This window comes from Pristiophorus japonicus, chromosome 8 (genome assembly GCF_044704955.1).
Source record: "Pristiophorus japonicus isolate sPriJap1 chromosome 8, sPriJap1.hap1, whole genome shotgun sequence".
NCBI classification, from domain to species: domain Eukaryota; kingdom Metazoa; phylum Chordata; class Chondrichthyes; family Pristiophoridae; genus Pristiophorus; species Pristiophorus japonicus.
In genome coordinates, this window is record NC_091984.1 from 18693166 (window position 1) to 18705154 (window position 11989).

The 11989-nt window shown below is 48.3% G+C and overlaps 1 protein-coding gene across 1 annotated transcript in view; it reads left to right on the forward strand.

Annotated features, from left to right (window-relative positions):
* pigk (phosphatidylinositol glycan anchor biosynthesis, class K) overlaps positions 1 to 6050 on the forward strand; it is a 128446-nt gene extending 122396 nt beyond the window's left edge. The window contains exon 11 of the mRNA XM_070886545.1: positions 449 to 6050. Coding sequence (XP_070742646.1) covers positions 449 to 565 — 117 coding nt within the window. The 3' untranslated portion in view covers positions 566 to 6050. The remainder of the gene's footprint in view (positions 1 to 448) is intronic.
* The last annotated feature ends 5939 nt before the right edge of the window (positions 6051 to 11989 follow it).

The following is an 11989-nucleotide window of genomic DNA, read 5'->3' on the forward strand; positions in this document are numbered from 1 at the left end:
AGGCCTCTGGATTAGTAGTCTAGTAACGTAACCACTATGCTACCATACCCTGGATATGACAGTTTTCTCAAGGTCCATTCAGACAGCTGTATCTCTGAGCTTGAGTTCTATGTCCCCGAATGTACAGCAAGTCGTGCAGTGGCCGTTAGTTCTCGCTAACAGTCTGAGGCTATAATAATCCCTGATAACTTTTTGAACTTTGTCAGCGTGCTTTCTGATATTGGTCAAGATTAAAAGTTCTGTGTTCCGTCCTTTTGTGGCTAATATCTTTAACCAAGCTCTGATCTTTTAGCAAGTAATCCAGAGCTTCCAGCCACCATCCTTTTAGTTTTCCTCAAAAGCTGATGTTAAAAGTTCATATTGACAAGCCCCAAAATCCTTCATGAGTACGGTTTTTAAGTGCTATCGCTGGGCTGGTTGATTATTTGTGCTGACTTCTCTGTTACAGAAACCAAAGCAGAAAGACTGGCACCCTCCGGACGGATTTATCCTGGGTCTCTGGACGCTAATCCTCCTGGTCTTCTTCAAAAGTTATGGACTGAAGCACCTCAAACATATATTCTGATCGGTGTTACTGAGCAGGCAATGAGAGGGCCCGGTTCTTCGGCCTTATGAGAAGGATTTGAGCACTTTCGATGTATTGCACTGATGTGAATTATTTCCAATCGATCTTTGTGTGGGGGGAGGGGGGGAGGTTGGAATGTGGCTTAAAGGTGAAATAATGGGAAAGGGGTGAGTTTGAGAGTGCATTTACTCTACCGGTTTAGATTCTAACCTATTGGGTGGGAGGCCCCAAAGTGACTGTAGGGCGAAGTAGTGAGACTTCCTTCTCCAGGGAGTCTCGCTCCATTTATCTCTGGTGTTAAGTCGGGCCCTGCCTCTGGATTCTGTCACCATTTGCACCACGAATTGTGGCGTTGGTGCAAAATGAAAGATGCCAATGCAAGAACACTACATTTATTCCAGTGAAGTTTCTTCTTGAAGATGGCCAAAAAAAAGCATTGAATGTAGGATAATCATAAGTTGGTTGTGGAAATAAAATGTATTCGGAAACACCTGACAAATATTGAGGCGGTACCCACAAAGCTTAATTCCTCTATCTCAACCTTTCACTGTAAAAAAAAAAAATCATGATTGAGAAGCAAATGCCTGCTGATGAGAGTTTACGTGAATTTTCTTTTTTGTCTATTCGCAAGGCTAATCACTTGTGGCCATGCTGTTCCTGGGCGACGTAGACATGTCACCAGGGCAGTACTCCTATTGGACAGAGCTCTCAGACTCTTCCTATGCTCTGCGGGTCACGGAGACTGGGTCACTCCCACAGAAAGCTCTGGTTTTGCAAATATTTCAAATAAATGTCAATTTAAGCACATCGTCCAGGTTGACAACTCCAGTGCCGAACTGAGGGAAGCCCTGCACTGTCGGAGGTGCCTCCTTTCGGATGACATGTTAAACCATCTGCCCTCCGAGGTGGGTGTTAAAGCTACTATGGCACTATTTCGAAGAAGAGCAGGGGAGTTCTCCCCGGTGCCATGGCCAACATTGCTCCCTCAAACAATGCCACCAAAACATAGCTCAACAGGTCATTTATCTCACTTGCTATTTCTGGGACTTTGTTGTGTGTAAATTAGCTGCTGCATTTACCTACATAACAGCAGTCGCTGCACGTTGAATGTAGTTCATTTGTTGGATGTGTTACGACTTTATGTAAATACAGTTCGGACTTTGTTGGGTTCTGTTCAAATTTGTTTTATTTAAATCCTATTAATGGTTTGTTTTAGAATCACAGAATTTTACAGCCTGTGCTAGCTCTTTGAAAGAGCTGTCCAATTAGCCCCACTTCCCCGTTCTAAGAATATAAGAAGCAGGAGTAGGCCGTTCAATCCCTCGAGCCTGCTCTGCCATTCAGTGAGATCATGGCTGATCTTCTACCTCAACTCCACTTTCCTGCATTATCCCCATATCCCTTGATTCCCTTAATATCCAAAAATCTATCAATCTCTACCTTGAATATACTCAACGACTGAGCATCCACTCTGAGCCCTCTGGGGTAGAGAATTCCAAAGATTAACCACCCTCCGAGTGAAGAAATTTCTCTTCATCTCAGTCCTAAATGGCCGACCCCTTATTCTGAGATTGTGACCCCTGGTTCTAGACTTGCCAGCCAAAGAAAACAACTTCCCTGCATCTACCCTGTCAAGCCCTGAAAGAATTTTGTATGTTTCAATGAGATCACCTCTCATTTTTCTAAACTCTGGAGAATATAGGCCTAGTCTACTCAATCTCTCCTCATAGGACAATCCCCCCATCCCAGGAATCAGTCTGGTGAACCTTCATTGCACTCCCTCAATGACAAGTATATCCTTCCTTAGGTAAGGAGACCAAAACCGTACACAATACTCCAGGTGTGGTCTCACCAGAGCCCTATATAATTGCAGTAAGGCATCTTTACTCTTATACTCAAATCCTCAAACATACCATTTGCTTTCTTAATTGCTTGCTGTACCAGCATGTTAACTTTCAGTGATTTGTGTACAAGGACACCTAGGTCCCTCTGAACACCAACATTTCCCAATCTCTCACCGTTTAAAAAATACTCAGCTTTTCTATTTTTCCTACCAAAGTGGATAACTTCACATTTCTCCACATTATATTCCATTTGCCATGTTCTTGCCCATTCACTTAGCCTCTCTATATTTCCTTGAAGTCTCTTTGCATCCTCCTCACAACTTATATTCCCACCTAGCTTTGTATCATCAGCAAACCTGGATATATTACATTTGGCCCCCTCATCCAAGTCATTGATACAGATAATGAATAACTGAGGACCAAGCACTGATCCTTGCGGCACCCCACTAGTTACAGTCTGCCAACCTGAAAATGACCCATTTATTCCTGCTCTCTGTTTTCTGCTTTTTTCTTTTCTCTCTTTCCCCATCACCCTGCATATTTTTCCTTTTCAATCTATCCAATTCTATCTTGAAAGTTACTGTTGAATCTGACTCCCTCTGGTTCTTTTGCCTGTGTCCTCTGGTTACCGATCCTCCTGCTAGTGGAAACAGTTTCTCCCTCTCCACTCTATCAAAATCCCTAATTATTTTGAACACCTCTATTAAATCTCCCCTTGAGCTTCTCTGCTCCAAGGAGAACAATTCCAGCTTCGATAATCACTCCACACGTTTCTATCTATAGAAGGTGACAGTCCACTTAAATCGGTATTTTCTTTTTAGTGCAGTGGTTATGATTAACCTGTGTGTTAGTTTTTCTCCTATGTTCAGGTCTAATGCTTTACCTGGTAAAATAGCACCCAGTCCACTCCCAGACCATTGTAAACACAGCTGTGTGAATGGCCCCGAGAATGTGCGTGAGTGCATTGGGTGAATGGTCCCTCCAATTTTTATTTCCATCTGTTGGGACCTCTTGCTCTGACACCCTCCTCCCTTGAGATTTAAAACTCACCTGGTTAAGAATCACAACTGAAGAGGGCATTAGCTCCTTATATTGTATAAGGGCTATTTAGCCATGGGGAGCAGCTCTAAGTGGTACAGTCCTACTCAAAATGTGCAGTAAAACACATCTACAGAGCAAATATACTTTTTAAAGAAAGACTTGCATTTATATAGCGCCTCTCACAACCTCCGGATGTCGCGAAGTGCTTTACAGCCACTGAAGTACATTTGAAGTGCGGTCACTGTTGTAATGTGGAAAATGCGGCAACCAATTTGCACATAGCAAGGTCCCACAATCATATAATTTATTTAGTGATGTTGGTTGAGGGATAAATATTGGCCAGGACACCCAGTGAGAACTCCCCTGCTGTTCTTTGAAATAGTGCCATGGGATCTTTTATGTCCCCAAGAGGGCAGACAGGGCCTCGGTATGATGTCTCTCCCGAAAGACGGCACCTCCAATAGTGCAGTGCTTCCTCAGTACTGATCTCAAGTGTGAGCCTAGATTATGTGCTCAAGTCTCTGGAGTGGGACATGACCCCACAACTTTCTGACTCTGAGACAAGAGAGCTACTCACTGAGGCACAACTGACACTTAAAGCAGCTAATGAATTTCACATTTTGCAAGCCTCGCATAGTACAAGCCAGGGAGGCATTCAATCAGCCATTGAAACACTTTGTCCTCCTCGCATAGCATGTACATAGGAATAGATGCAGGCCATCCAGCCCCTCGAGCCTGTTTCCGTCATACATAGCATCTGTCCGCCTGTTGAACAATTCCTGAGTTTTTAACCTCTACAAAGGATATGGAGCAAAAATGGATAAATGGAGTTAAGGTACAGATCAGCCATGATCTAATTGAATGGCATAACAGGCTCGAGGGATGGAATGGCCTCCCATTCCGCTCCTATGTGGGCAGAGACCACTCTAAGTATTGACCATTTCCGTGAATATACCCATCCCGTCGTAGACTTGTGTAAATTTACAGCAGTGAAGGAAGCCATTCGACCCATCATGTCTGGGCTGGGTCTTTGCTGGAGCAAATCAAAACTAATTCCACTGAACTTTCCCCATCGCTCTGTCAATTCCTCTACTTCAAATGTTTTTCTGCTCTTTTCTTAAAAGGTTCTCTCTGCCTCAGCTGTCCCTGTGGCAAAGCATTTCATGCTCCAGCAAATCTGAATAAAGACCTTTAACCCCAACCCCACTCCTCACTCAATCTATTCCCCTACTTGTCTTTTTTTCACTAAAAATAATGAACGTAGCGAAACGTACTTCACTCTTTCCCAGTTCTTAGGAATAATGTGTCTAGTTCAAAGTATCTAGTTCAAATTCTTTTGGCTCACTGCGGATTTAAGTAAGGATTTGGGAAACAACAGTTGAGCAAAGAAAAATTCAGTTGTGCTAATTTGTAGTTACTTTATCTTCTCGGATTACTGGGCCTTGACCATTGAGAGTTTGAAGATTCCTTTTTCAAGATGAATTTCTAACTGCTGTCTTTGAGGGGAAAGGGCAGGGGGGGTGGGATTTGGTTGAGGCCTGGAGGCTGGGATTATAGGAGATCGAGCTGGATGCTGTAATGGGTCGATGATACGATTGATATTCTGGAAGGACGAGATAAGTGGTCAAAGAGCTTCCTTCTTCCAGCCCATCTTGTGAAGGTAAAGGTATCAAGATAATCTTGTTAGGTGAGGATATCGAGGGATATGGAGCTAAGGTGGGTAAATAGATTTTAGGTACAGATCAGCCGTAATCAACAAGAACAATAACTTTAACGTAGTAAAACGTCCCAAGGTGCTTCACAGGAGTGTCCTAAAACAAAATTTGACACCGAGCCACATAAGGAGAAATTAGGGCAGATGACCAAAAGCTTGGTCAAAGAGGTAGGTTTTAAGAGGCGTCTTAAAGGAGGAAAGAGAATCGGAGAGTTTTTTTTTTGGTGGGGTGGGGGGAGGGGGGGCTGGAATTCCAGAGCTTAGGGCCCAGGCAGCTGAAGGCACAGCCACCACAATGGTTGAGTGATTTAAAATCAGAGATTCTCAAGAAGCCAGAATTAGAGGAGCGCAAACATCTCGGGAGATTGTGGGGTTGGAGGTGATTACAGAGATAGGGGGGTTGAGGCCATGGAAGGATTTGAAAACAAGAATGAGAATGTCACAATCGAGGCGTTGCATAACCGGGAGCCAATGTAGATCAGCGAGCACAGGGGTGATGGGTGAATGGGACTTGATTAATAGAGTGCCAGAACAGGCTCGAGGGGTTTAACGGCCTACTGCTGTTCCTAAGAGGATTTGGTAACTGGTTTGTCGTACCATTCTCCTTGGCCTTTGAACTATTGGCTTACGGCACCTGGATAAAGGCAAGCCGTGACGATGGAAATCTGTAAAAGTTTATTGTGGTCTATTGTGGTGATCGCTGATGTGTAGCGGAATCTTTTTTCCCCCTCAGGCCTGAAACATGTTGTTTACTTAGAACTAAAACTGATGTACTATATCTTGTCAATAATAAAAGCACTTGTAGCTATGAAAATTGTTACTAGATTAATTTATTTAATAAGTGTCACCTTAATTAACCATCCTACTTGCACGAATGATTTTTTAACGTTGCAATCTTGAAAAATGGGCCTCTTTTATCCATATATCTGTAATGATTTAGTGCATCTAGTCACTACTATTCTGTGTGTAACAGTGAGTGCTTCATTCAGTCCATAATAAAGGTGTCACCCATTAAGAGTCGTATTAATAGGTCTCTCCACCACTTGAGAATTGAAATTCAGTTTAAAAAATAAAATTGCTATCAGTGAATGTGACCATGAAGCTATCGGCTTGTCGTTAAAAACCCAGCAGTTTACAAATGTTCTTTAGAGAAGGAAACCTGCTGTTCTTACCCGGTCTAGGCCTACATGTGACTCCAGTCCCACACCAACGTGGTTCACTCCTAACAATCTGAGGTGGCCTAGCGATTCTTTCCGTTATATCAAAACTTCTGAACGGTTAAAGAAGGTGGCTCACCACCACCTTTGGGCAAAGCGATGGGCAGTTATACCCATTTCCCAAGAATTAATATATAAAAAAGACCAGAGAGTCCCAGGCTTGATTTGCAGTCTATGCTGAATTAGTTTAAGTAGAGGGTATGAGATCCACAATTTGCACCAGTCCCCACACCAAGGACTGAAATCAGTTTTGGATCGATGTCCAATAAGGCCTGCTGAAAAGCGCATGCACAGATTGGGTGAGGGCAGGATGAGGCTCAGTTGTCACTGTTATCAAAGCCCTTTTACTTGCAACGAATTGAAGTCACTGATGTTTATAGCACAGGATGCTGCCATTGGGCCTGTAGCTGCTCTTTGTTAGAGCAAGCCAAACTTAATGCCACTGCCCCGCTCTCTCCCCACACTCTTCAAATTATCGTCGTTATGCGGGCAATCCTAGCAACCATTGTGAGCCAACGCTACAATGACCGGCTCATTTGTTTTCTGTTAAAGGAGGTGTGCCAAGACACCGGCAGAACTCCCCTGTTCTTATGGCACAATGGAATCTGAAAGAGACTCTTCAGTCCCCTGGAGTCGAGGGTGACTTGCCTCCACACTAACGTGAAAGACCAATGCGGGCTCTACAGGCTCTGTCGCAGGTCGGGCAGGTGGTGGTTGAAGGGACAGGTAGGTGTGGTGCTTAGTTTGTCATCAGCTCCTTCCGCTGTTTGTACTTGTGCTCCTGACGAAGAGACTCAAAAGTGTTCGTGCACATCTTCCCGAATGCTTCTCCTTCACTTTGAACAGTCTTGGGCCAGGGATTCCCAAGAGTCGTTCGGGGTGTTACATTTTCTTAAGGAGGCTTTGAGGGTGTCCTTGAAATGTTTTCTCTGCCTTTCTGGGGCTCGCTTGCCGTGACAGAGCTCGGAGTAGAGTGCTTGTTTTGGGAGCCTTATATCAGGCATGCGGACTATGTGGCCCACCCATCGGAGCTGATCGAGCGTGGTCAATGCTTCGATGCTGGGGATGTTGGCCTGAGAGAGAACACTGACATCGGTACACCTATCCTGCCAATGGATTTGTAGAATTTTGTGGAGGCAGCGCTGGTGGTACTTCTCCAGTGCTTTAAAGTGCTTACTATACATAGTCCATGTCTGTGACGCATAGAGGAGGGCGGGTATCACTACTGCTCTGAGACCATGAGCTTGGTGGTCGGGTTTGAGATCTTGGTCTTCAAACACACTCTCTTCCTCAGGCGACCAAAGGCTGCGCTGGCACACTGAAGGCAGTGTTGGGTTTCATCATCGACGTTTGCCCTCGCTGACAGGAGGCTCCAAAGATATGGAAAGTGGTCCACGCTGACCAAGGTCTTGTGGATCTTGATGATTGGGGAGCAGTACTGTGAGTCGGGGGCAGGTTGGTAGAGAACCTTTGTCTTACGGATGCTTAATATAAGACCCAGACTTTCCTACGCTTCAGTGAAGGTGTCAACAATGGTTTAGAGTACGGACTCCGAGTGTGCACAAATGCAAGCCTCGTCAGCATACTGTAATTCAACGACAGAGATTGGAACAACCTTGGATTTGGACTGGAGTCGTCGGAGGTTGAACAATTTCCCGCTTGTCTTGTAGATTAACTCCACTCCAGTGGGGAGCTTGTTGAAGGTGAGATGAAGCATTACAGCGAGGAAGATTGAGAAAAGCATTGTGCGATGACACAGCCTTGCTTGACCCCGGTCTACACTTGTTACTAAAAGTCAGCATGGGCATAGATGATGGCGCCCAACCACTGGGTGTCTCAAATACAGCGACATCGGGCGGCGAGTGGCAAGAATACCGGTAAAAATTGCGGCACCGGTGGCTGCAGGCGGCGAGGATCGGCGGACCGTGAGAATCAGTGGGCGACAACTCAGGGAAGGTTCAGCACGGACCAGCCGTGAGGTCGGGACCCAGGGAAGGTTCAGCACGGACCAGCCGTGAGGTCGGGACCCAGGGAAGGTTCAGCACGGACCAGCCGTGAGGTCGGGACCCAGGGAAGGTTCAGCACGGACCAGCCGTGAGGTCGGGACCCAGGGAAGGTTCAGCACGGACCAGCCGTGAGGTCGGGACCCAGGGAAGGTTCAGCACGGACCAGCCGTGAGGTCGGGACCCAGGGAAGGTTCAGCACGGACCAGCCGTGCGGTCGGGACCCAGGGAAGGTTCAGCACGGACCAGCCGTGAGGTCGGGACCCAGGGAAGGTTCAGCACGGACCAGCCGTGCGGTCGGGACCCAGGGAAGGTTCAGCACGGACCAGCCGTGAGGTCGGGACCCAGGGAAGGTTCAGCACGGACCAGCCGTGCGGTCGGGACCCAGGGAAGGTTCAGCACGGACCAGCCGTGAGGTCGGGACCCAGGGAAGGTTCAGCACGGACCAGCCGTGAGGTCGGGACCCAGGGAAGGTTCAGCACGGACCAGCCGTGCGGTCGGGACCCAGGGAAGGTTCAGCACGGACCAGCCGTGAGGTCGGGACCCAGGGAAGGTTCAGCACGGACCAGCCGTGAGGTCGGGACCCAGGGAAGGTTCAGCACGGACCAGCCGTGCGGTCGGGACCCAGGGAAGGTTCAGCACGGACCAGCCGTGAGGTCGGGACCCAGGGAAGGTTCAGCACGGACCTGCCGTGAGGTCGGGACCCAGGGAAGGTTCAGCACGGACCAGCCGTGAGGTCGGGATCCAGGGAAGGTTCAGCACGGACCAGCCGTGCGGTCGGGACCCAGGGAAGGTTCAGCACGGACCAGCCGTGCGGTCGGGACCCAGGGAAGGTTCAGCACGGACCAGCCGTGCGGTCGGGACCCAGGGAAGGTTCAGCACGGACCAGCCGTGAGGTCGGGACCCAGGGAAGGTTCAGCACGGACCAGCCGTGAGGTCGGGACCCAGGGAAGGTTCAGCACGGACCAGCCGTGAGGTCGGGACCCAGGGAAGGTTCAGCACGGACCAGCCGTGAGGTCGGGACCCAGGGAAGGTTCAGCACGGACCAGCCGTGAGGTCGGGACCCAGGGAAGGTTCAGCACGGACCAGCCGTGCGGTCGGGACCCAGGGAAGGTTCAGCACGGACCAGCCGTGAGGTCGGGACCCAGGGAAGGTTCAGCACGGACCAGCCGTGAGGTCGGGACCCAGGGAAGGTTCAGCACGGACCAGCCGTGCGGTCGGGACCCAGGGAAGGTTCAGCACGGACCAGCCGTGAGGTCGGGACCCAGGGAAGGTTCAGCACGGACCAGCCGTGAGGTCGGGACCCAGGGAAGGTACAGCACGGACAAGCAGTGAGGTCGGGAGGTCGAGACCAACAGCACGGTCGGGACACGAGGCCAGAATACGCGCAGTCACTAGTAAAGAATCAACGGCCAAAGCGTGAGCAGCTGGAGTGAGAGCTGGAAAAAGTGCAGCAGAGCCTGTGTATGGAGAGCAGCGTGCTAGAGCTGGAGCCAGGGGGCCCGGGGTACAGTGTCAATATTCCATGGACAAACTCACAAGCTGCTTCAAGATTAATGTGCTCACCGACACTGCGATCTCTGAAAACCAGGGAGAGAGGACTTGAGGGAGGGAGGGCTTAGTGGAACATGTGTGTGTACTAGGCCCATGCAGCAGAGCCTGGTCTCCAACTGTCTTGGATCCCCTTGCCATTGGACCAAGACCTTGCTCTGTCAAGTTCGTGTGGTAGCTGATGTGCAATGGTCACCCACATTAAAAGAATTCACGCACAGGCAACTTCCACCCTTTAAAACGAAGTTTGGGACCTGGAACATCAGAACCCTCATGGATAACCCCAGCAGTGACCGACCGAAATGTCGTACTGCTATCATTGCCCGGGAACTCAGACACGGCGGGCAGGAGCAGGTCAGCTCAAGGAACAAGGTGGTGGTTACACCTTCTGAAGTTGGCTTCACCATCAAAAATGAGCTAGTTTGGCTTCTTAGAAATTCTCCCTATGGGATAAACGATCACCTCATGACCCTTCAACTCACTCTAACCCGAAACCAGTGCGCTACAGTCATAGAAACATAGAAAATAGGTGCAGGAGTAGGCCATTTGGCCCTTTGAGCCTGCACCGCCATTCAATAAGATCATGGCTGATCATTCCCTCAGTACCCCTTTCCTGCTTTCTCTCCATACCCCATAAGTGTATACGCCCCAACCCTGGCAGCCAAGGACGAGGCCAAAGAGGAATTCTACTCCAGCCTTGAACAATCCCTGTCCCGAGTCCCAATGGACGACCAGCTGATCCTCTTTGGCGACTCTGATGCCAGAGTTTGAAAGGACACAGACTTCTGGAGAGGTCTGTTTGGCAGGGAAGGGTTAGGGAAAACCAATTCTAAAGGTATCATCCTGCTGACAAAATGCTTAGAACATAGTCTTGTCATAAACAACATTTTGTTGCGTCAGAAAGACAAGTACAAGACCTCCTGGCAACACCCTCGTTCCAGTCACTGGCATCTGCCAGACTACACATACCTGTCTATGAAAGAGACAGGCGATTACTGGCCCCCACATTGTAGCGCTCCCTCAGCACTGCACTGCAAAGCCCAGTAAAGAGCTCAAACCCCTAGTTTCAAGCAGGAGAGTTTGACGTATGGGAGTGCTACCAACTGAACCAACTTGTCACTTCATTCCTCACAATCACAGTGGTGGCCATTTTGACTCTTGCAATGACATTGGTCAATGTTCACTGTCTAACTCTCTCCAAGATGCTCCTTAAAATCTACCTCTTGAACCAAACAACAACAACTTGCATTTATATGGTGCCATTAACAGTAAAATGTCCCAATTATCAAACTGCCGAGCCACATAAGGAAATATTAGGACAAAGAGGTGGGTTTTAAGGAGCGTCTTCAAGGAAGAGAGAGGCGGAGAGATTTAGGGAGGGAATTCCAGAGTTTAGAACCTTGGCAGATGAAAGCATAGCCCATAATGGTAGAACGATTAAAACGCACAAAAGGACAGAATTGGAGGATGCAGATCTTTTGAAGGCTTGTTGGCAATGTTTCCTCAAATCTCTTATTCCTGCACAGGCCCTTTAAATTTGCTGCGCGATATCTCTTCCAGCGACAGCAGTTGGTGAGTGGTCCGCACGGGACCTGGCGATTAATGCTTGGCCACACACTTTGGGGTGAACATTGCTTGTGGGGCTGGAGGAGGTTATGGAGGGATTTGAATACAAGGACGAGAATTTTAAAATTGAGTGTTGCTGGGGTAGGAGCCAATGTAGGTCAGCGAGCAAAGGGGTGATGGGTGAACGGGAGTTAGGATAGGGGCAGCAGCGTTTTGGATGAGCTCAAGATTATGGAGGGTGGAAGATGGGAGGCCGGCCAGGAGAGCATTGGAATAATCAAGTCCAAAGGGAACTAAGGCACGGATGAGGGTTTCAGCAGTAGATGAGCTGAGGCAGGGGCGGAGATAGGCGATGTTATGGAGGTGGAAGCAGTCGGTCTTGGTGATGGTGCAGTATGTCATCAGAAGCTCATCTCGGGGTCAAATAAGACATCAAGGTCGTGAACAGTCTGGTTCAGCCTCAGACAGTTGCCAGGGAGAGGGATGGA